Source organism: Myotis daubentonii, chromosome 2, assembly GCF_963259705.1.
Source record: "Myotis daubentonii chromosome 2, mMyoDau2.1, whole genome shotgun sequence".
NCBI lineage: Eukaryota > Metazoa > Chordata > Mammalia > Chiroptera > Vespertilionidae > Myotis > Myotis daubentonii.
In genome coordinates, this window is record NC_081841.1 from 45,731,818 (window position 1) to 45,757,622 (window position 25,805).

The 25,805-nt window shown below is 40.1% G+C and overlaps 1 protein-coding gene across 3 annotated transcripts in view; it reads left to right on the plus strand.

Annotated features, from left to right (window-relative positions):
- TMEM117 (transmembrane protein 117) overlaps positions 1-25,805 on the plus strand; it is a 449,537-nt gene that overhangs the window by 67,930 nt on the left and 355,802 nt on the right. For all 3 annotated transcript variants that reach the window (XM_059682637.1, XM_059682638.1, XM_059682636.1), the window contains exon 3: positions 21,685-21,817. In XM_059682637.1, the coding sequence (XP_059538620.1) occupies positions 21,685-21,817 (133 nt within the window). The remainder of the gene's footprint in view (positions 1-21,684; positions 21,818-25,805) is intronic.

A 25,805-nucleotide genomic window follows, 5' to 3' on the forward strand; every position in this document is an offset into this window, starting at 1 on the left:
TGATATCTTAACTTATTCTTCTCCAAAATGAAAACAAAGCCCAATTCTTTAACTGTCGTCACTATCATATTTGGTGATAATGCGTTCACAAAGCGTGTTCTATCCAAGTGAATGAGTGTGCAGTCACTTTGCCAGATAGTATAATTTAGGAAAAAGAAGCATTTTGATTTTTCTAAGATCAGTTGGCCTGAGCTACTTGGCATCTTCACAGATGAAAAAGAATGATTTTTGAAAATCTTTTCAAAATCATGAGATAAAACTAGGTTCTTTAGAGAGTTCACAAAAATAAATTTTACTTCCTCAACTTTTTACTTTTAAAATCCTTTATGACATGAGTGTTTTACATTCTGTCTTCATCTTTCAAATGGCAATTTCTTAGTATACCCTGAATTTACTTGCAACCATTTTATAATGTAAGCAGTCCCTTTCATATGTGAGTGAAACAAACATTGAAATTAGTGGAGAACAATTCACAACTAGACAGACAAGGTGTTATTCTGTTTCTAAATCCAAATGGCAGAACAGACTGTTTGAACCAGAGGGCTCTGTTGACATAGATTTGATCTTTGAGTCGCCGCTGAGTGTCCACGATGAAGAGAAAAACGTTTACCCAGTCCAGGAAAATGTTTACATTTCAGTTCAATGTGCACCTGTTAAGCTGTGCTTTAGGCCTGAAAATGACAAGAGGCTATTAAACAGCCTAGATGTTAACATTGATTCTGATACCGCCATTTCTCGAGTCCTCTCTAAGCCGGTTCACAGGGAGGCCTTTCCTCCTATGTCCCAGCCAGCTCTTCTGTATCAGTTGGTCATTTATCACCTCCAGATAAGTGCTTCAGCTTCCATCGCTGATCTTCTCCCCATTTGAAGGAGAAAACAGTAAAACAACTGTTCCAAATGGCATTTGCTTCAACATTTGCATATCAAAAGGTCTGCTTTTAATGTGTGTGTGTGTGTGTGTGTGTGTGTGTGTGTGTGTGTGTGTGTGTGTCCCTTCTCTCAAAATTTCTGGTCCCCTCTTTTGCAGAGAAATCTTTGAAAAGGTGGCTTCAATTGAAAGGCTTCAGATGAGTTTCTTAGGACTCAAGCTAAACACTTGAAGATTCCTTGTTCATTCTCTTTTTAGGCACATGATGGGAGGATTCCTATAGGGGAATGGGGAACAGAAGGTAATTTTCCTTCTCCTCCTGGCAAACCCCATGGATCAAGACTTTCTTCCAGAATGTTTCTCCTGTTACATTACATTACCTATTGATCAATTCACATATACTTTTTATTTATTATTATTATTTTTAAAATATATTTTTATTGATCTCAGAGAGGAAGGGAGAAGGAGATAGAAACATCAATGATGAGAGAGAATCATGATCAGCTGCCTGCAGGCCCCACACTGGGGATCAATCCTGTAACCCCAGCATGTGCCCTTACCGGGAATCGAATTGTGACCTTCTGGTTCATAGGTCGATGCTCAACCACTGAGCCATACCAGCCAGGCCACATATACTTTTTTAGACTACATATAATTTTTCATTCTATTTCATTTGTGTGTGTGTGTGTGTGTGTGTGTGTGTGTGTGTGTGTGTGTGTAAATGATAATGTCAGAAAAAAGGTATTTCTGGGCCCTTTGATTTGTAGCATAAGTGTGTTAGGAATAACCTGAAGTGTTCAAATTAGAGAAGGATGAAAGTTACTTAAGAAAGTTAGTTAGGCCTGGAACAAGAACTTTTTCCATGATCTCCTGGCCCTGCTTCTGGCATAGCCTATACTTTATAGAGAAGGGAGTAAACTCAGCTCAGCCTGTTGACAATCTTATTTTTCATTGCCTCCATGTTAACTTATGATTTTATACTCCCAAATCCCCCAAAATCTTTCCATTGCTTTTGTTTAGATTAGTTTACTGAGTATAGTTAAAATCATGTATTTTCTTAGAATCATCAAGCATATAATATCCTTAACTGTTTACTTCTTTATTTCTGTTTTGGTTCCAGGTTTACTCTCACCATATATTTACCAGTGTGCTAAACATTACATTGTATTTTGCCATTAATAGTTTTCTACTCAAACATAATTTTCTCGGCAGCATACTTTTTATTTCTATTTTACTTTTTAAATTTTAATGCATATTCAAAGTTGAGCAATATGTATTAGATGAACTGAATTATTAAACAATGATGGTAGAATGGAAGCTCCCTGAATGCAGGGATTTTTGTCTGTATTCTCAGCACTTACAAGAGTGCCCAATACATGGCAGGCACTCAAATATTTGTTCAGTGAAATGATGAGATGGGATCTTTTTCCTCTCTTGGTTAATATTATCCTTAAGGCACTGATATTTTTATTGGTGCTTTTCCATATGTTTTTAAATTATAACATAGCCTTTAATATACTTCATGTCCTCCAAGAAAATTAGTCTCATTACTTACATTTACATTCATTTCAACCAAAAAACTCAACAAAAGTTCACCACTTAAGCATCTACCTATCATATTATCTTACCACGAGCGACCAGGTGCACGGATTTGCGCACATTGAAAGGAGGTTAATTAGAAGGTGGCCATTGGGGCAGGACTGGGTGAGATGGGCTGGAAATGCCCTGGAGCCAACCTCCTGCGGTCCCTCCCCGCTGGCTGCACCTGGATGGCACCATGGCTCAAAGGGCGTCTGCAGAGTGAACAGAGTCCCTCCGGCAGGTGGGGTCCCTTGGCCTGGCGTGCGGGGATTGGGCAGAAACGGGGTCTCCAACATCACCCCAGGGGTCCCAGAGTGCGAGAGGGCACTCTGCAAAGTTGCTGTTGTACAGGGTGTGGAACACAAATGCAAGTGTGCAGTAAACCAGATTCAGGGCCGACAGTGCCCCACCAATAACATAACCCACAGCCGAAGATGGAATTGTGTGTCCCTGCAAGGAATCGGGCTCCCTCCTCTTTGGTTTCGGGGTGCATCACCTGAGAACCACCACTGCCAAGTCACTGCAGCTCAGCAGCTCCTGTGTTGAGCGTCTGCCCCCTGGTGGTCAGTGTGCATCATAGCGACCGGTTGGACAGAGGGAGGGACATTAGGCATATTAGCCTTTTATATATAGAGATGGTTTTAATGACGTTAAAAATCAGAGCCCTTCTCCAAGGAAAACCTGTCATCATTGAGATTTTTCACAAAAGTTGTCTTGGACTTTGAAACAGTTCAAGGGAAAAGTTCAAAAAATGTTTTGAGCAACTGGAGATATTTTGAGAACTGGAACACTTTTTATAAGCCCAAAGTTAATGGTTCTTAACCTCAATGGGGCCACCAATCCTTTTGAAAATTTGTTATCTGTCAGATATCTGACCCTGTCAAGTACACATACCAACATATAATACATTGGATTTACTTTAAGAGGTTTATAGACTTCTGAAAGCTCATTTGTGAACTGTCTGTGGGTGCTCGGACTCTGGTTAGGAAACCTAATGTTAAAGACATACCTACTAAACTCTAAATCCTTGAGCTCAGTGTCCAGATCTGATTCACCCTTCATTACAGGAAAGTTCCTTATGTTAAATAAATATTGATTAAGTGAAATAATGTCTCAAGAGAAGGCTTTGGCTAAATTCAATCAATTAAATGCAAGCCTTGATCCTATAGCCCAATGTATAACTGATATGTGGGGAAGTGGGGGAATGGAGAGGGTTAGAGAGAGGATAGGTGTGGAAGGCTTGGTGTTAGCAACATTATATTTTTTAAATATTTTCTTATTGATTTGAGAGAGAGAGAGAGAGAGAGAGAGAGAAACATCAATTATGAGAGGGAATCATTGATTGGCTGCCTCCTGTATGCCCGTCCCTCCCCGCGCCCCCCCCTGCCCCCCCACCCCCTACCCCCACCCCCCGCCCGGGATTGAGCCCACAACCTGGGCATGCGCCAGGACCTGGAATTGAACCGTGACCTTCTGGTTCAATTCTGAGCCACATCAGCTGGGCAATGACATTATTTATGGAGAACAAAACTGAGTTCCTAAGCTTGCTCTGATTCTGCTTTGGTTTTGTTCTTCTTCTTCTCCATCCGTACTTATCCCCTTCTCATACCTGCAGGTGTTCTAAGAATTTTAGTGCTAATGAATACTCCTTATTCTTCCTCTAGATTGTGATCCCATTTTTATTTTTCTTTATCCTGGCTCCACATCTGATGTGGTGGTTGAAATGAACAAATTCATTTTACTAATTAATGTGGAGCTCCTACCATGTGCCAAGCACTGTGTTAGGTGTTCAATGAAGAACAAAAAAGACACAGTCCACAGTCCCTCGGAATTGCTAGCCTCTGGTTGAATGCATGATAGAGAGGGTATGGGAGAAAGATATGGGAAACAATGGGTTACTTTCACAGTCTCCAACTGATAAATCTGGGTTATATACGAATAATGCTGAGATTGATGAAATCGGACAGTAACACAGTAACAGTGGCTCCTCTGTGTTCTCTCGCTCATTCATGCAATCAATTCAATTCTAGATTGAGGAGTTGTCTAAAATTCCGTTTGGGTATATGAAAATTTGGGGATCAAAGGGAGAGGAAGCTGGCAGCTTCAAATGTAGGGATTTGATCACATTTGGCTATGTTCGTAATGAAACAGGAATCACTCTATAATGGTGTAAATTCAGCCTCCCCCCCAGCAAATTTAATTAAAGCTAATTATATATAGATCTTTGTATCAGAAAGTTTAATATCTTCTTCCTGGAATGCCCTTCTCCTCTTAATCTGCCCAAGAACCTCAGCAGCTTGTACTCTAAAAAAGATGGCTGGTTGATTTCTACCCCCAAGGGAAAAACACTGATGTTTAAAGTGTAACTGCTACTTCTTCACTTTCACACCCTGTTAGTATTGAATAATGGCCCCTTCTAGGCCTACAAAAGTCCTTGTTCTGCTCTCCAGATCCAGGCCCTACCCATAGTCTTCTGAGGGAATTTTGACCTACCTCTCAGTGACATCTACAAAAGGTGCTCCACACTTAGACTCCCCTTCAGTTAATAGTCCCAGGACCAGCCATTGTCCCCTAGGGTCTAAGCCAGGGGTGGGCAAACTTTTTGACTCAAGGGCCACAATGGGTTCTTAAACTGGACCGAAGGGCCGGAATAAAAGCATGGATAGAGTGTTTGTGTGAACTAATATAAATTCAAAGTAAACATCATTACATAAAAGGGTATGGTCTATTTTTTTTTTTTTAGTTTTGTTCATTTCAAATGGGCCAGATCCGGCCCACGGGCCGTAGTTTGCCCACGGCTGGTCTAAGCACTGTGCCCAATGGCTGGAAATGGAGGATAGACCAAAATCTGCCCTCTCCAATGGACCCTGGGAATGAGCTTAGTTCATTGCCTTGTCTCAAGGTAACTTTATTTCTAGAGCTTCATTACCTTCCTTTGCCACTTGACCTTGTCTAGTCTGCCTGGTAAATCTCCCTAACTTCAAATCTTTGTGCTCCTTAATGCAAATGGCTCTACATCCCTATCAGAGACCAGCCCTGCATAGCTAAACACTCCTGCTTCGTCACACAGGGATTTTTGTACCTTAGTCCCAGGATAATAGCTATCTACCAGCCTAGAAGTGCCTAACTTAGAGGACCTCCCAAGTAAGGCCTAAGAGAACAGGGGTTTGCATCCATTATGAAGAAAAGGAGGAAGGAAAAAGAAAGGAAAGGAAATAAAAGAGGGGAAAATTCCAGCAGTGTTTATTGAGCACACAGCCCTCATATAGAGAGCAAGGTGAGGATGGGAAAGACTTTCTAATGGAAAGATATGACCACATTTCACTGTTGCTACTGAAGACTTTTATCACTCCACTCCCCACCCATTCCCCACCAGCATTACTCTCCTATTTGATCTAGAATAGGAACTGCTGTGGCCGTTATTATAGGTAAATAGTGTCAGTAAAAGGGTGAAGACTGGGTTAAAAAGAGCGGGGGGCGGGGAGGAGGATGAATTCATAGTCACTAACTCCTCCTCGTCTCCCCAGCTATATTTTGGGGCAATTTGATACTGCTGGTCTCTGGCTATCAGAAGAGGGAAAGCATGGAGGGGAACAGTACAGGGGAACTTGAATGGAGAGAGGAGAGGATTCCCTGCTTGCTCTTCACGGCCCAATATTTTCAGTGGCTTAATGCCAACCATGCTAATCTCTTTGTTTTCTTAAAAATATTGCCTAAGTTATTAAGCTGAAACAAGAACATTGTGTAGAATTTAGAAAATGTAGCAAGGTTCAAAGAAGAAAAATTCTCTTGCTATCTCACCATCTAGAGACCAGTACTGCCAGTATTTTGACATGTTTTCTTAGGAATATATATTCATAAAATGTGAGCTTATACTGTGTATTCAGTATTTATTATAAGTCCACACCTTTCAGATCATTAAATATCACTTGTAACTACATCTTAATGGCTGCATGATTCTTTCACCTTAATGTACCATGCATGATATTTGGTTGAACATTTAAGAATTTCATAGCTGCCTTTATCTTACTATTTATATCCCTCCAACGTGAACATCTTGGTCCATAAAGGTTTCTGCATTGTCAGAAGACAAGTGTTGTTGCATCACTGCTGCTGGAATATGCAACTGCTAGGTCCTCATGGTGATTTCTCTGGGACTGAAAAACCTGAAGTCATCGTTTGTAGTTTTTCTACCCCATCACAGGACTCATCTCTCCCAAGGGTTAAAGGGGCGAAACCCTTACCAGGTGGATATACTGGACAGCACCTCTGGCTCTTTTCGACTTCCTGTTGCTTGAAGTAGAGGGAGGCTTCTTCTTTGAAATTACAATCTCAGTGGACATATTCCGTTTGCTGGTCTTCTCAGTGTTCCACCCTTCTTTCCTGTACAACTAGATTTGTGTTTGAGTCACAACCTCCCAGAGCAGGGGTGGGCAACCCCTGGCACACGTGCCAGACATGGCAGGCCAGTAACTTTGGCTGGCACGTGAAACCCTCTCTTATAACCTTCCATTTACAATTTTTTTCTTAATATCAACTTTTTTATTTTTCAAATAAATTCAGTGTAGGTGCATCTTGGATAAATAAATAATTTTACATAACAAGTTATCTTAAAGACCATAGACATGGATTGATGGGAGAGGGGAAGAGCAATTTCTATGCCTCTGCCTTAACTCTCCCTGCCTTCCTAGATCCGACCAGTGTTTTGGTTTCATCCACATACGCTTGCGAATCTTTGTTCTCAGTGATGAATTGTTAAGTCTCATAATTGGAGTAGGCTGACGGATGAAAGTAGTAGCTCGTTCATATCTCTGAATGTCACGAAATATAAACCTGATGTAAAATCTCTGTCATCAATGATGCAGCAGCAAAAGTCCCACTCATAATATCAAACGGAGCCATAAAATTTTCTGTCGGACTATCAGTGTACATGTATACATTAAAAAATAAGTGTATTTTTCATCATCATATACTGTGTTTTTGTCGCTCGAATTAATTTTATTATTTCTTCAAGGTTCTTCACACACGTACACCTAAAGAGGTATCAAGTAGGCGTAACATGTTCTCAAAAAATTAAGGTTGGCACGCAGAAGAATTTTGAGTTAGAGATTTTGCTGGTTTTGGCACGCACTCACAAAAAGGTTGCCCACCCCTGTTCCAGAGCATATTCAGATTATCTGACACCATTTAGCTAAGATCTTCCATGCCCAATTGTTTCTGATGAGTTGTATGTAGGGCTCAAATCTAATTTATTGATAAAGGGATAAAAAATAACTCACCTTGAGTGCATGTCATGTGTTAGGCAGTTAAGTAAGTGACTTATATAAATTACAATGTAATCCTAACAACAGTCCTATGATGTGGTTATTATTATCCTTATTTGTCATATGAAGAACAAGAGGCAGGAGAGAGTAGCTCTAGGTCACCTCTATGGGCAGTCACTAACCTACTTGGTTGTCTGTCTCCTGGACCCTCATAAACATGTTTTGAGTTTAATTTATTTTTTAAAAATATATTTTTATCGATTTCAGAGAGAAAGAGAGAGAGAGAGAGAGAGAGAGAGAGAGAGAGAGAGAGAGCAATGATGAGAGAGAATCATTGATAGGCTGCCTCCTGCACACCCCACACTGGGAGTCGAGCCTGTAATCTGGGCATGTGCCCTGACTGGGAATCGAACCATTACCTCTTGGTTCATAGATCAACACTCAACCACTGAGCCATGCTGGCTGGGCTAGTTTAATTTAAACCCAGGAAAGTTCATAATTCTTACATGGATTTTTCAAGCCAATTACTTTATTTATGATTTTAGTTTTATTTTAGATTCTTATCAGGCAAAGAGCCAAAAATTTTATAAGGATTTACAAACTCATAGATTGTTGGAGCTGGAGTGAGTGATCTCAGTGATGCCCTTGCCTTATCATCTGGTTTTATAGACTTCGCCTGTGTGTTAGACACTAGCTCTTTGAGGTTGATTTAGATTTCTGTGCTGATTGTTGGATTCTGTTCTGATCTCTATTCAATTGCCTGGTCTGTGGCATTGAGTCATCTTCACCAGTTTGTTAGATTAATATCTTAGTGTTCAGTTTCTATTTATGCTCCAGCAGAACACTCTTACCATCAAGGGCACAGCCTGTGATAGAACATAACTGTCAGACACACTCACATTATTTGACAAAAATATTGCCTACACGCCACTGTAGGACTCCTGGCAGAGTGCTGTGCTTATGGCTGCTACAAGGGACATCATTCTGTCCTCGCTGGAACATTATTTTCTTTTTAACGACGGTGCCCTTTTTATCTGTGCAGGCCCCATCTGGTATAGTGTGATTAAAATTGATGCTTATTTTTATATCAGCAATCATATTTTTTGTTCCATTTTTAGAACATTTCTTGCAGGGATTCTGAATACTTTTTTTGACTTCTCTCTTTGAACTTGTCACCAAATTCTTACAAAGGTTAGCAGCAAAGTTTTTCAATGCCAGCCTCACCTGAGAATCAATCACTGCCTAAACAAAAGGTTACTTCACCGTGCTGATTATTTTGGACAGCTCTGTATAACTGAGTAGTTAATTACTTAGAAGCTACTTCTAATTTTAATTTTCAAGATTAGATGCTCTGATGCTTTTCTTTGAAGTTCCTTTTCTTTCCTTTCCTCTCCCTCCCGCCTTTCTTTTCTTTACATCTAATTTGATGCTTGCTGGGTACAATGCCTCAAGTGGGTCTCATTGCTCTTGGCTCTATGCCTGCCTCCTGAGCACTGGGAATTATCCTGCATTCTATTGAGTTCCACAGCTGTATGTCTTAACTAACACTCAAAACCACTTTAACATTCTCACCATGCTTCTGAAAATGCTTTCTTCAATCTCATTGACCAACTCCTCTTTCCTGCCTACATTCCCTTTAACCTCTGTACAAGTTGATACTGTTAACTGCACTCACCTTGACATTTTCTTATTTGAATCCCATGATGAAGATTATCAGCTACATCACTCTGCTTCTTTTGGTCTTTTTTACTGGTTCTTTATATATACCTTTTATTGATTTCAGAGAGGAAGGGAGAGAGAGAGAGAGACATCAATGTTGAGAGAGAATCATTGATCAGCTCCCTCCTATATGGCCCCTCCTGGGGATTGAGCCCACAATCTGGGCATGTACGGGTTTGAACCAGTAACCTTCTGGTGCATGGGATGATATTCAACCAACTGAGCCACAACGAATGGGCAGCCTTTGCCTAATTTCTTGGAATCTCTTCATTCTGACTTCAAACAGTCTAGGACTCAGTGGTTGGCAAACTCATTAGTCAACAGAGCCAAATATCAACACTACTTCTTCAAAATAGACTCGCCCAGGCCGAAAACCGACTTCTGCGCATGGGCCACGAAGTTTCAATTGCACTGTATGCGTGCCCGCATGTGGTATTTTGTGGAAGAGCCACACTCAAGGGGCCAAAGAGCCGCATATGGCTCGCGAGCCTCAGTTTGCCGACCATGGGTCTAGGTAGTTGGCATGAGAATAAAAGTTGGAGCACATGAAAACGCTGGTTAGTCTGGGTGTTTATATTTTGTCCTTTAATAGAATGGTTGATTGTTCTCATCACTGATGTTTTAAACTCCTTTAGAAGGACCAATAAGAAGTACCCATCTTCTCTGCCCAAGTACTGAATAAATTAAGAAATAAGCTTATGGTGTGCTGGGGTCCAACCCCAGCAGGTCCAGGGGTCCCCAAAGGTGAGGACGGAGTCAGCGAAGACTATCCACCCTCTTCCTATGGTGGAGTCCTATCCATCCAGAGAATGGGGCTTACCTAGGGGTCCCTGTTCGGGCGCCAGATGCCGGGGTCCAACCCCAGCAGGTCCAGGGGTCCCCAAAGGTGTGGACAGAGTCGGTAAAGAAGGAAGGACACGGAGACAGTGTTCAGTTGATCAGCAGCCTAGCCAGGATCTCCAGCCAGGATCTCCAGCCAAGTTCTGGTCTGGATCTCCAGAGAGGTTCTGCTTAGGATCTCCAGCCAGGTTCTGTGTCCATGTTCTCTTGCTAGGTTCTCCAGGTTCTCCAGCCAGGTTCTGTAGCCATGTTCCCTCACTAGGTTCTCCAGCCAGGTTCTGTCCAGGTTCTCCAGCCAGGTTCAGTCACCAGGTTCTAGTCAGGTTCTCTTGCCATGTTCTATAGTCAGGTTCAGTCCAGGATCTTTTGCCATGTTCTCTCCAGCGAAGTTCTTCTGTCTGTAGGTTCTGTGTAGGTTCTGTCTTCTGAGTTCTGACTTCTAAGTTCTGTGTCTTGCTGTCTTGTTACATCTGTATTTATACCAATTGATTCAATCCTACCAATCTCTATTACAAAGGTTAGGGCGTTTCTTATCTCCATTCCAGGGAGTAAAGATTATGTAGCTTAAGCATGATTGTTCATAGTTAAAGTGATTAATTACCCGCCTGGCACTTAGTTGAGGGGTTTTATTCCCTCCCTAACTTCAGGGGAAAATCCCTACCTGGGGATTCAACCTTTCTCGGAGAGGTGACCTTGGTTAAAACACAGCGCCAAGAAGGTGAGCAAACATATTAAGAAGCGTATGCCATATATGCCAGGTCCCTTGAAACAGCAAGGATGGACTGGCTCCCGGCAATGGTGACCAAAAATATTACCTCTATTCTGGAAGACTATGTACTGGAGAATGTGACTTATGTCTACAGGCAAGGGGACTTCCTAATACTAAAGTCCAGAATTAAGCAGGCGTCCCCAGCCCCAGACAGTGCCACACTGCACAACTCCCCTGGAGAGGCAGGGCAGAATTTGGGGTGCTCTCCAGAAGAGACTTGGTCTCTAGAGAAAAGGTCCTAAGTTACACACACTAATTTTCTTCATTCAAAATCATCAATAAGTCATGTCTGCCTAGAAGTGGAGAGATGTTAGGAGTGACATAGCTAGTGGAGCATTCTCTCTCTTGAAGGAAATAACCTGGACTAGGGAATAGCCATTCATTCTAACAGTGTTAATTCTCTGTGATAATCTTGATGATTAGAAAAAAAATGGCATGCTTGGTTATAATTGATTTATCCCAACATAGTTAATAAAAGGAACAGTTGAGATTTCAGGTAGTGCTTTGCTTTTAACCACTGTCTAAAGATGAACTTTTTAATGTATATGATATGCAAACTAGGGTGGCACCTGGTCACATATTGGCCATTTCACAAATGTGACACTGATCCCCAATATGCTCCTGCAGTATGTATCACTGTGTCATCTTATGTGTTAATGACAAACCACAGAAGCATCTAGCCTGTTACAATATAAGTATTCTTCACCACCGACACATAAGTTATTACTTCCCCAGGCACTGACAAATTACTACTTCTAAGACTCTACCAGAGGATAATTCAAATGAGATTATATTTGGAAAGAATTTCCTACTAATCTCTCTGAAGTTGCTGGTTTACATACCTGATTAAATAAAAGTTTAGTAATTAATTAAATAATTTTTCTGTCATAATTTCAAGTTAGTGTACTATAAAATATTCAATTTATTCAGTTTCATTTTAGTCCTGTAACTGTATTGAGTACAGACAGTTCTTTGAATTGAAATTATTAAGAAATATACCAATATTCTAACCACAGATATTTTTATGTTTCATATACAGAAAAATAAAAGTCAGTAATATTTAATAGTAGTTAAGTTATAGAGGGACGGGGTTATTATGGGTGAGAAAGTACCAGGGTGGGAAAGCAGCATATGCTTTATAAAAAATTATAACCATCAAAGTTTAGGACAGTGGTTATATAAGTCACTCTTTAACAAAACATCTATCATAGAGCCTATCTTAACAATATATGAGTGTCTGTTAAATGAGAACTAAATAAAATAGTGAACTCAGTAAACGTAGGATTTCAAGCAAAAATGGTACTGTGAATTCTAATGGTTTGTATATCTGTAAGTCTTTTCTAAGTGCAATTTGTTGGCTATTCAGAGTATGGGATGGCTCCTTATTTGTTTGGCTTGTGTATTCTTTCTGTACCTGAGATAAATTATAAATCTCAGTAAATTAAAACTTGGAAGCAATATTGCCTACAGGCTTGGAAGGCAAAACCCTAACATCTAAATTACAATGCATTGTTATTCATTGAGTTTGCATAGACACTGATCTTCTAAAATAACTCCTATGTCTATTATTTTATTGTTCATGTAAGACTCAAAACTCTGACTAAAAGGTAGAAAATATGGTAAAAATATGACATATTATGTGAATATCAGTAGTGACATTTACTCTACAAAGTTGCCTTTTGAAATTATTCAATTATTTCCAGGCTTTCATACCACAAAACTTATCTTTACAAAGGTTCTTTTGGTCTGTCATCATCCCGTCCAGCATTTTACTAAGGTAAAGAGACCATTGGCACTATGAATATTACACTTTCATTTCTACATTGTAATCTCAGCCCTTTCCTCATGAAATCACATATAGTGTTATATTTCATTATTTCCATGCTTCGGCTTCTCCAGTGGCTCCTACTAGCTTTCAGAATAACCATAAAGCCTGGAGGTATTTATTGCTGTGTAACAAATTATTACCAAATTCAGAGGCTTGAAACAATCATACACATCTGTGATCTCACACAGTTACTCTGGGTGAGGAATTTGGGGGCAGCTTGGCTGGTTTACCTTGGGATCTCTCAAGAGGTTGCTGCCAGGGCTATAGTCCTGTGAAGACGTTACTGGAAGTTCTCTTCCGAGATGGTTTCCTCAAATAAGTGGCAAATTGGTTCTAGCTCTTGTCAGGAGCCCTCAGCTCCTTGGCAACTGAGTTGCAGTGTTTTTTTTTTTTTATTTCTTTGTTTTTATTTAGTAAATCTATAAATTAAATGGGTAGAGAAATTAGCAAGCTTGCAAGTAACTGGAAAAGTTAGAGGATTTGTAGAAAGTCATTATTGAAAACCAAGTTCTAGAGAGAAGAAAGAAATCAATGAGAGACTTGAATGCATGGTACAGATAATAGGAATATCGGAAATGTGGGTGACATGGCAGAGTTTTTGGCCTCTGGCCTGGTTTTGTCTTCTTAGTATTAATAGTTGCAGCAGGACCAGAACCTCCTGTCCCCTCCACCTCACCTGTGATCAGGGATCGATTGTCCAAACCTTGTGACTGATCAGGATTGCTTGATACCATGGGTCAGCCTGCATGGGATTAGTGTGGAAAATTTAACCTTTCCCTTTTTGTCGAGTCAATATAATGCTTGGCATTAAATGAAAACCTACTTTGAAATTGTAAGTAGTACTGTTTTTCAAAACTGGTATAACTATACTGGTGATGATGATATAAACATTTAATAATGTGATAGTATTAATTTTTAACAACAGGGACCTATACTTTCTATTCTACTGCCCATTTCAAAATACAAAATCCTATACTAATAAAAGACAATCATGCAAATTGACTGTACTTTTGCTATGCCTTAAGCCACACCCACCAGCCAATCAGAGTGACTATATGCAAATTAACCCAAACAAGATGGCGGCTGGCAGCCACCGAGCTGGAGCAAGCAGGAGGCTTGCTTGCGCCAGTGATGGAGGAAGCCAAGGTTCCCCGCCTGCCACGGCCCACCTCTGAACTCCACTGAAAACAGCAAAGTTTCAATTATAGAAGGTAAACAAACCCCAGATACCTGCTTTCAGCTAGCCGTGGCCACGGAGCTGGAGCAAGCAAGAGTGGGTTGCCCCTGGCGATGGAGGAAGCCAAGCTTCCCGCAGGCCTCCGCTAAAGGCAACAAAGTTTCAATTATAGAAGGTAAATAAATCCCAGAATAAAACAAAAAAAGAATAAAAAGGAGAGGCTGGGAGCTTACGTTGCCAGGGTGCTTGGCCAGCCTGAAAACGGCCCTCAGCCCCTCACCCAGACTGGCCAGGCACCCCAGTAGGGATCCCCCACCCTAAAGGGGGTGTGGCCAGCCTGAAAACAGCCATCAGTCCCTCACCCAGGCTGGCCAAACCTCCATGGGGTGATGGTCCTCACTGGGGTGGACATCCTCCAAGGGGTCCCACACTGCAAGAGGGCATAGGCCGGGCTGAGGAACCCCCCCACCCCCGAGTGCACAAATTTTTTGCGCCGGGCCTCTAGTTGTGATAATAACAACCTATAACATTTCTGAAAGTGTTTTATTTACCTTTACTTTTTTGATGGATTTTGACTTTAAAAGTGCTATTTAATATGATTTCACTTAGTACATAATTAGAAAATAAAGAACAAATTGATTTCATCAACATTATAGGACATTATAATATACTAGAGGCCCAGTACACAAAAATTTGTGCACTCTGGGGGGTCCCTCAGCCCAGCCTGCACTCTCTCGCAGTCCGGGACCCCTCGGGGGATGTCCACCTGCCAGTGTAGGCCCGCTCCCTAGGGTATCGGGCCTAAGCTGGCAGTCAGACATCCCTCTGGCAGCCCAGGAGCCCTTGGGGGATGTCCAACTAATGGCTTAGGCCTGCTGGGGACTGTTAGGTCCATGGGGAGCAGGCCTAAGCCATTAGTCAGACATCCTTAGTGCAGAGGCTCCCACCACCACCACTGCGCTGGCCAGCCATGAGCCGGCTTCTGGCTGAGCAGTGCTCCCCTTCGTGGAAGTGCACTGACCACTGGGGGCAGCTCCTGTGTTGAGTGTTTTCCCTCTGGTGGTCAGTACACATCATAGCAACCAGTCATTCCCAGCCACAGTTAGGGTCAATTTGCATATTACCCTTTTATTATATAGGATGCATGCATAAAATGCTGCTAAATCATACATAGGGCTCCAAAGTAAGATGTAAGGTTAATTTAGTATTATTTTTATTCAATGTCGAGTTTCTCCTTAAATGGAAAATTAAAAGGTAATAATTTCCTTTCAGAATTATGTATTTTTCTCCTGAACAATAATAAGCAATTTAAGTCAACCCCAATTTTCATTAGCCTAATGGAAAAGCTATATTATAGTAAAATATAACATTTTGACTTTCTCGATAAAATGGAAGGTTTATCACTGTTTTTCCTGTGGAGAATAATTTATATAAATGTGTTACTAAAAGTTTATTTTAATACATACACTTTTGAAATTGACCTTAAAGTCTGGATCTTCAAGTTCTATAGTTCTTGCTGAGTTTCTAACCATTGTCTTCTTTTCTTTCTAGAACCTCTTTTGAATTGCATATATCATAATACATATTTTTAGTATCAAGTGGGATTATATTTCAATTCTTGATATTTGGATTCTGTCAAACTCTGAATCACAAACGTTTTTGATGTAAGCTCCTACTTCTAATAAGGCATGATAACCATCTGCTCAATGTTTTTAAATTCTCTTTGCACACTGAAATAACAAGATTTGATCTGATATTAATGGAATGTGCCCTGAGGGCACAACAGTTTTATGATCTTATGTGAAGCTGTGTTTGTCTAACTAGAACATCTTTTCTCCTTGATGATATTCTGATATGTTTTGCTGGGTAATTTCCTTTGCTGATGTCCCATCAATGGAATAATTCTCTTTAGTTATTTTTATTCTGTTGCCATTATAAATTTACAGAAATCAGTCATGAATACTTTATATACTTATTTTAGTCTGATTGGAAATAAAGTACAATTAATTTTCCAGTGCTCTGGTCCAATTTCATTTTATCTTTTCTTCTCTTATTCTAGATATAAGAAATGGGACTTACATTTGTTGTTAAGTATTTTAATATGTACAATATTGAATATTAACTAGGTCTTTAAATAATCTTATCAGTGTGTTACTTTGGGTTAATTTTATTTATTAGTCATACAATAGAGAAAACATAAGAAGGAACCCTTTTTCTTTTTCTCTTAATAGGTGAGGAAAATTTCTTTGTCTTTAAACTAAAAGTCTTTTGAGTTAACAGACTTTGAGCTAATCTTCACTGACAAAACAAATCCTTTAATTCAAGAGATGGACTGGTACATAAAGTCATGTAATCCAACCCTTAACATTCTACATGGCTAGTGGCCATTCCTCCTTGCCTGCCCTGAAGAGAATTTACTACCTCTCGAGAGATTCCATCCTATACTTTCTTTCTGACTGTTACTCCAGTGTATGAAATACTTAATAATGAAGATGACTTCCTAGAGAGGGTCCTCTCTGACCTGCATTTTAAGGCCCATAGGAAATACAGGAGCTATTCAAGTGATGGGGAAGGAAGAGTACCCTAGGCAGAGGTTCAGCAGCAATGTAGGAAACTGCAGCCTGTTTACTGTTGATGGAACTAGAGGGAAAGCTAGGAAGTGGTGAGAGGGCAAAGGTAAGCCTGGGTCAAGTCAAGCAATGCCTTTCTCTATCACATTAAGGAACTTGAATTTTATACTTTAGGGGAATGTTGATCAATGACAGGTTTCAAGAGAAGGGATGGTGTGCCTATACTTGTATTTTAACGAAAACTCTTGTCTTTTTATTCAATGGCTAGTTTCTCCTGAAATGGAAAAGTGAAAGGTGGATTTGAGATGGAAAAAGGCTAGAGTGAGGAAGAGCAGTTAGGTTGTTGCAATGGTCCCATTAAGAGACTATGGGAACTCAAATTATGAGTGAAGAATATGGATGTCAGGTTATAAAATACTAGAACTGTTGATTGAAATGGAAAGTATGCAGGAGGAAAAATTCAGGAGTGAATCTTACTCTGAGTTATTTTGAAAGTGATAAGATGGTAAAATCAAAAGTAGGAATGGATTTAGGGATGGAAATGGTCAGATTGGAGATATGGTATATTGCGTGTTGGGAAAGGAATGGAGATTTTGAATTTGGTTTTGTAAATGGAGTTTGAATTGGCAGCATGATATTCAGGAGGACAGTGGGCAGGTGAGTCTTCCAGTCAAGGGCTCAGAAAGAAAAGTCTGTGCTGGAGATACTGGATGTTAATCCCTCGAGAGTGGGTGAGACCATGTAGTGATATGATAAAGACAAAGGCTAAGGACAGACCATGACAAATATCAATTATGGGTGGATGGAAGAAGAGATACTTAAAAAGGTGACTAAGCCTAATCAGGAAAATAGAAAAAAGAAAGAACTAGGAGTATTGGTATTACAAAGGCCAAGGAGTATATGTGTAAGTTACCATAATAGGAAATTTTGGGGCAGAAGACTAAATGGATAGTAGTGTTAATTTCAGTTTGGAGTCCTCATGAAGGAAGTGTTTTTTTCATTTATCCTTTTTAATTCCCGGTTAGGGTCTTATGTATAATGTCACACTTTTTTCTCTAAATTAAATAAATCTTGCTCTGTGTTCCTGCTTACCAAGGTGAGCAGAGAGCACAGTACTGGTAACTTTTCAGATCCTTTAAAAAATACTTACAGTTTAAAGAAGTCCCATGTCTTGGAGATAAATCCTCATTCTGTTTTTACCTGTATCCTCTTCTCCTATTAGTGCTTGGGTGATGGTCTTCTGCCACCTCTTGGGCACTAGGGTGCTATTTCAGATGGTGTTGATTCACAACCTTGGGAGCTTCCCAGGTAAAATCTGAAACTGCCCCTTACACTGTAGATTGGTAGGTGGCAATTTAATAAGCAAGGGAACTTACAAACAATGTTTGTCTTCAGTGGCTGCAAGCTGAGTAGATCTCTACCCTACCTGCCAGAATCTTAAAGATTATATAGCGGTCTTAACTGGGTTCAGTCCTGTGTACCATACAGATGGCCTCAACAACACCTTACTCTCTCAAAGCCCTATTCTTGCAAATGGCTCCCCCTGTGGGAATGGTGGGCAGAACAGAATGTACATCCCAGGCCAGAGGAGGAAGGGAGGAGCCTCTGATTGCCCAGGTCCATTTCATGGGTCAATTGGTAGTCAAATCCTCTCAGTGATCTTCTCCGGCAGTGGCTGGGATCCTAACAGGTTGTTGTGTTCCTAATGAAGGTAGGTGGCTGCCCTACTGGCCTTACTCCCTTGGGTGGGACTAGTTCAGTCTCCTTACCTTACTTCCAAGTCCATGACCCTGGAGACATTGGCCTTCACCAGCACCCAGCGAATCTGCCACCTTGGAGGCCTCAATCTTTGTGTCCTTCATGAAGCTAGAAGCCCTCACCTATCCAATCCTGCTTCCACAACTTCCCAGGAGTAGGGCTACCCCCACCTCTTACCTGGGAGCACAACCACTTCCATTCCTTCTCTTCTGAGGTTGTTTAGTTTATGTATTTGCTCAAGGCCTCCTTGTGAGAATCACTACTCAAGAAAAGGGACTCAGAACTCAGGATAAAAATCTGGGAAATGCTCCTTTCCATTCTTTTGCTGTTGAGAACATAAAGCAAAAAGCCAAGAAAATGAAGTAGTTTCTTCATAATTTTCTTGTGCTTGCCTAACTCTGTCTTCCATAATATATGTGAGCTCATTATATATTTTTAATATGCTTTTATACTTTTAATCTTGTTAAAATCTTATGATATATTAGTGGTCCTTATCTTACTGTATTTCCAGGGGGGAGTCTAAGTTGTAGTCCATTTTAGTGGACTTGAACCAGTATTTGTAGCTGTCAGTTTCTGCCCTCCAGTCCTCACCTCCAACACATATATAGGTTTGTGTTCCACCTTAATGCTTATGATTATTTTAAGATTTATATTCCATGACCTTGACCATATTGAAGGTGACAGTTCATACAGTCCAAGATAGATTTTACTAATAACATAAATATACACTCAGATTTATAAATATAACTGTGATTAAAATAAAAGTCACTTATGACCCTGTCAGAAATGTACTTCTCTTAGTGATATCTTTGACTTCTGCTGACCTATAAGAACTACTTTCACTCAGATATTTCCTGAAACTCTTTCTAAAGGAAAGTGTTATAAAATTATGAATTCTGTAACCTATAGGAAAGGTGGCATATTGATTTATTGTCCAAACCCATACACTTAAGAAAGGAAGAGGGTGGTATTAATAATTATGCCAGGACAACAGTTATAAGCCACTACTGTCCCAAGCAAACCAAATGTATGGTGACGCTACAGGGCAGAGACAACACCTTTCCATGTGATATCCTCAGATTAATTTTAAAGTTCTTGGTTGATGTGATTTGACTTCATATTTGGGCCATATGAGTTCTGGCCTGAAATACTGCAGCATTTTCATTTTGTGCTTCAAGTGAATTTTAGCCAAGTTAACCTGCCCTTGTGTGCTAATGACTGTAATGATGGACATTAGTACCAGTGAGCTTGGCAAGGACAGCATAAATGGTACTGTCACATTTCTCTTTTTATTAACTGTCTCGCTTCAGCCAGTATATAGTTAATTCACTGTGTTTTATTTGCAAAGCACTCGTAAATCAACAGCATTATTATCTGACTTTTAAAGTACACTATTAGTGAATATTTTGACATATGCATATGTTAAGAGGGAGATTCACATTTAAATTTTCAAGGAACTCTAATTGCTAGTCTTCATAGTTCTTCAAATAGGTCTTGGTTTGAAGCTGAAAGAACTCCCAGCAAAGGGAACTTTGAACACAGAGAGTCGATGGGTCTAAAATAAGGTCAAGTTTTCAGCAACTACCCAAATGATGATGGACTTCAAACACCTCCTTGCCCTGCTCACAGCACCTAGAAGAACCATGCTGGCCTGTACTAAGCACATTAAATATTTGTTCAATGAATGAATAATATTCCTTATAGTTTGCACTTCCATATTTATGACATGTATTTTTTTGTTCTCAAGCATTCTATGCTTAATATCTATTTATGATACTCCTATCCCTGTGTTGTATGGAGATTCCCCTGGGCTTTCCATACTTTTTGATTCAATTAATCCAATCATGTTGTAATTTGCAGGGCTAGTTTTCTTTGCTTCAGTAGAAAGTTTTCTGTGTTCTTCTTTTAGTTACAATCCACATTCCCCCCGACTTTCAGATTTGCCCTTTGCTTTTCTGGTGCAAGCCAAGAAACCAGATGATGTAACCAAATCTCTCTTTTTGCTCTATTTAAAGTTTTAGCTAGGGTAATGTTTCTGTTAGCCTGGTTTCCAAATGAAATCTAAAGTGCTGTTTTAATAAAAGTGAGGTACAGGGGAAAATCTAGCAGTTAAATCTTAAAAAATCTTTCTATGCTCAGTAACTTACAAGAGAGCCACTGTCTATCCCTAGAGAGGCAATTTCCAGATGGAGATTATGTGTGTGTGTGTGTGTGTGTGTGTATTCATAACTTTGACTTATCATGAATAAAATGAGAATATTTCCTCTAATGAGAAATTCTATTATAAAATTTTAAGCCTACCCTATTTTAATTATTAGTTTCTATACATATACAATCTCCTGTTTCATTATTTAGATACACTTTTTCAGGAGTGGACATAAGTATAATAGACAAACTTTATCTTAGGAGAAACCAGGTTGACCTGTATTTATGTTTTTTACTCCCATGGTTTTTCATCTTCCCCACCTTTAAGGGAATAATGCCCTCATTTCTATTCTCTACCATTAATGTCAAACACTTTTCTGAACTAATTCTGATGTCAGTAATTTTTACTTTAGTGTTCTTCTTAATGCATTTTTCTCCTTGAAATATTTACATTTTAGCATTCAAAGTTTAGCATTTATCTTTGTAACTGGAATTTTAGGTCTCAGTGTGGAAACTATGTTTTGCTGGGAGCCACACCAAACTCTGTAACACATGCACATACTCCCCCCCCCCCACTCCCCTATAACACACACACACTTGTGTGCATACCTGTACATGGGTATGGATATTTTAGCTAAGAGTAAGGCTGAGTCATCTCTCTCTTGTGATAGAGACATTACTTTTATTTTAAGTTTCCATGCACCTTCAGTAATTGGATCCTCACATAAGGGAGGTCTGCTTTGGTTTTATTGTCTGGCCAGTGTCAGGAGTGGGTCTCTAGAAGCAAAAGGGAATTGTATGGAATTTATGCAATGCCTTTACCATTTGTCTTAAGTAGTTTCAGATGAATAAACCAAAAACATGTTTGTGAAATAGACTATAGCAGGTAGGTGCTATAATCCATCTTGTTTTCATGCAGCATAATGAACAGTCTCTGTATGCTAGATTCTCATGTTAGTATCATTTGCTCCACGATGATATAGGGGTTGTTTTGGACTTCATCTCTGAGCAGCAAAAAGGACATTATATAGTGATTTCACCAATAAGTCAGTGTTACAGCAAAGACTTCAGAATGTAGTGGGATAATAAATATTTACTCAAACAAAGCAAAGATGAAAGAATTTTGAGTTATGATATATACTGACTAATAATATTTATATTTCAGGTCAGTTGCTCCGGTTAAAAATGTTTCGAGAGGATCACGGGTCGTGGATGACAATGTTCTTCAGCACGATTCTCTTTCTCTTCATTTTTTCTCACATATACAACATGATTCTCCTCATGGATGGGAACATGGGGTAGGTTATATTTTCATTTTCTACTGTGGTGAGTGTTCTGTTTGAAACTCATAAGAATCCAGAGAGAATTTCTTCATTTTTTTAGTAGGCTAAATGTCCTTTACAAATATTTTACCCTAAGGAGGAATACTATATGCATTTTCTTAAGACATTTCAAGTATTTTCTCCCAGAAGCTTTTCACAATACTTACCTTGTGTTTCTTACTCTTTAGGTTCTCTGTGAGGGTAGTTTGAGGGTAGCTAATAATTTCATTACAGTGACAGAGAGTCTGAGAATCAGGAAATCTTATTGAGTTGTTTATACTCACTAGATTAGTAAGGCTGGGTTGAGCTGAAGGTCTTCAGATTTGCAATTCCATTGCTCTTCAATGTCTGGCTAAGTAAAAGTGTTTGATGCTGGCGGCATTAAAAAACAACAACAACTCTCTTGACAGTTCCAACAGAAAGACCTTTGTTATAAATGGATCGTTTTAGAAGTGCCCACCCTGTATGAAATCCAGGGTTGTGATCTATACTTATCTAATCACTAATCAAATCACCATGGCATGAAGAAGTGCTGCCAAGTAGTTTGTTGATTATTTTCACCTTTCTCCAGTTCTTGGTGTGCTCTTGGTAAGTTTGAAGGGCAGAAAATAAGGAGAATTACTAGGTCTACAGCGTTAAGAATTAGATTAGTGACAAGAATAAGCTGCTTTTGATATCTGTGGTGCACTGAAGTAGTTCATAAGGAAGGTGTTGATCTATCTTCCCATAGATTGGAACGCTGGGTTTTATCCTTTCCTTCTAGATACAGGCGAGGCAAGCTTGTCGACCAGTTCTATAGTGCAATTACTTTGATGTTATATGTATGTCTTAGCCACTGCTGTTCAATGCTGAGAGGGATAGCTCAATTAAAATTGTGTTTCTTTCCTCCACCTTTAAAGGAGATGAATAGTAAAGGGAAAGCAGGTATTTCACAAGTTTTACACTTTCATCTATACTAACAAGGGGTACATTCAAGAATGTGATTTTAGATAAAATGTTCAAGCTTTAAACATTAGAATGCTTTGTCTACAATTATTTCCTGAGCTTTAAAAGGTGCCATTTCTACTGCGTCTATTTTTAAATGGTGGAGTTTTACACTCAAACGCACAGCTACTCAGAATAAGCCTCAGCCGCAGAGCTATGCCTGTGATAATGGTGCTCTTGGAATCACCGAGCACAGCCAAAGGTCTGGACCTGTAGCGCACGCTCACCGCTGGAACCAGAGCGCAAAGGGACCCTGGTCTAACGTACATTTTTTTTTTTAAGGCTGCTGCTGCAAATAACACATTAAATAGTATATAAAATATATCCTTTGCTCAGAAGTTGACTTTTCATCCAATTCTATTTTTAAAAAATATGGAGCTAATAAACTAACCAGAAGTGCTTGTTCTGAGAGAAAAGGCAGACTTAAAAGTAATGAATTAAATGCAACAATAGATAATCCCTGGCATGTTGTAAAGCTCTCAATAGCTAATAATAAATCTCATCTTAATGTGAGCCACCAGTCATTGAGCACTCAGTACCAGGCATGAATTGTCTGTATTAAACCTCATGATGACCCTATGCAATAAGTATTTTTATTATCTCCATTTTACAGAGCCAGAAACTGAGGGCCAGAGAGGTTTGTCTAAGGTTACATTATAATTAAATCTGTATTTTAAGCAATAATAGAGGACTTAAGCTATTAAGCTGTGAATTCTAGTTATATAGCAGGCTTTTTGGCTAGCAGGTTTGATCCATGGTCAGTCCTGTTGCTCACCATATGCCCATTAGCCTTTCTTTACATTTTTCTCACTCAATCTGAATTTGAAAATTGAAAGACAAAGGAGGTATGTGCAGGAAATAAGAGAAGAATTAGTCTAGAATTTATGTGTATTGATCTTACCTAAAATTGAAAGTGATTTTCTTTGATTCTCAGACTAATTACAGCATTCCATATTCTTATGCATCTCTTGTACTCTTCATCAATATGCCTCATCTTTGTTGGAAAAAGACCATTTACTGAAAAGACATCTTAATGGTGCCACTTAAAAAAAATCCAAAGCAAAGCATAAATTATTTAGTTCTGTAGATAAAAAGAATTTCATTTGTATTTATAAAAGCCTAGACGCCCAGTGCACGAAATTCATGCACAGGGGGTGTGTGTCCCTCAGCCCAGCCTGCATCCTCTCCAACCTGGGACATCCCCCTCACAATCCGGGACTGCTGGCTCCTAACTGCTTACTTGCCTGCCTGCCTGCCTGCCTGATTACCCCTAACCTCTGCCTGCCTGCCTGATGCCCCTAACTGCTCCCCTGCCTGCCTGATCACCCCAATCACCTCTGCCTGCCTGCTGATCACCCTAACTGCTCTCCCCTGCCAGCCTTATTGCCCTAACTGCTCTCCCTGCTGGCCTGATCGCCCTAACTGCTCTCCCCTGCCATCCTGATCGCCCCTAACTGCCTCTGCCTCTGTCCTGCCACCGTGGCTTTGTCCAGAAGGTCGTCGAGAAGATGTCCGGTCTAATTAGTATATTACCCTTTTATTAGTATAGATTTGTTGCCAACTTTTATGACCCATGCCAGTGAACACTTTAAGGTAGGAATGTAAACTTGGAGCAAAATCAGTTCTAGAGCAAATGGATACAACTGTGCTTTGGGAATTTTCCAGGAGACATCACGAGGCGTTGCCTCATCCTTTGTAGGGAATGATGGAACCAGAGGGTGTGGAAAGGACAGTAGGCACAGATATCACAGTCGACTGCTTTCATACAAGAGGATTGTCGGTGGTAGAGGAGAGCTCAGGATTCTTGACGATGAATCTGATGTCCACTGGGCATTCCAGTATGCTCTGGTTTGTGGATCTCTCTAGGAATATTGGTCTAGAACTATTTTCTATGATGGCTAGACCTTCAGGCCTACAATGAATGGGTGTAGGGTTTCCAAGAGGGAAAAAGGAGTTTTCCTAGAATGATTGGCCTTCCTTCCCACTCCTTCCCCCCATTTTAGTATTGGGTGTAAGTTTAGACTAAGCCGGAGCCCTTTGATTCCTTGTTACAAAGAACACAATTCCTAGGCTTATCTAACTAGAACCTCAAGAGTGTTAGCCAGAGCTAACGTGATAAGAGTCAAGTTGCCTGCTCCTGGCTCTCTCAGTACAGTGACTTTCCTGGAGTGTGCACTAACTCTTACGCCTTTAGCCACCTGTGCAAGCCAACAGAGAGGCAGTCAGATGGAGGGGAAAGAGGCCAGTTGACTGACTGGCCCAGAAGGGACTGAGGTTCATGTCATTCATATTTTCTACCACTGAGGGGAAGTCTCCTCTCGCCTTTGATTCTTTCCATCTCTCTACACCTCACACCACCAAAATGCTGCTATCACAACTTCTTTTAGTCTTTCAGTCACCAAGACCAAACTAAATTCATCTCTCTGTAAATGTCTGAGCTGTAGGCGAGGGTTCTGCTGTAGAAGGCTCTGATCCCAGGCAGGGTTTTACATGTAGACGCTTTATAAACAACTTCCTTTTTACAAGGTGGTCACCTAGGTAACCTGAAGCCTGTCCTAACACAAAATCTTTAGAAGTGCTGGAAATGGGATGCAGCCGATAGACTCTTTTTAAATGCACGGCTGGGCTTACACAGAGGAAGGGAAAAACCCGAAGCCAGAAATGAAGGAGGACCTGAAAGGCAGGGCGGTGAGCCTGTGAAGTGACACTTGAGACAGTGACTTAGGGACTTGTGTTTAATTCCTGTGTCAGGACCAGAAATAAGGATTTGGTCTCCTATTAAGTGAGGAATTGAAACAGAATCCCTTGCATTAGGTGGCCCTGAATTAGAAAACGCATAACCACTAGCACAGGCAGCACCTGGAGAGCTTCTCTGACTTACCCCGGATATTGGGCGATAAACAATACTCTTCCATGGAATTCATAACCGCAGGTGTGGCTGTTTTATTTTGATATACATTTTCCTTTTGATTTTAGATGC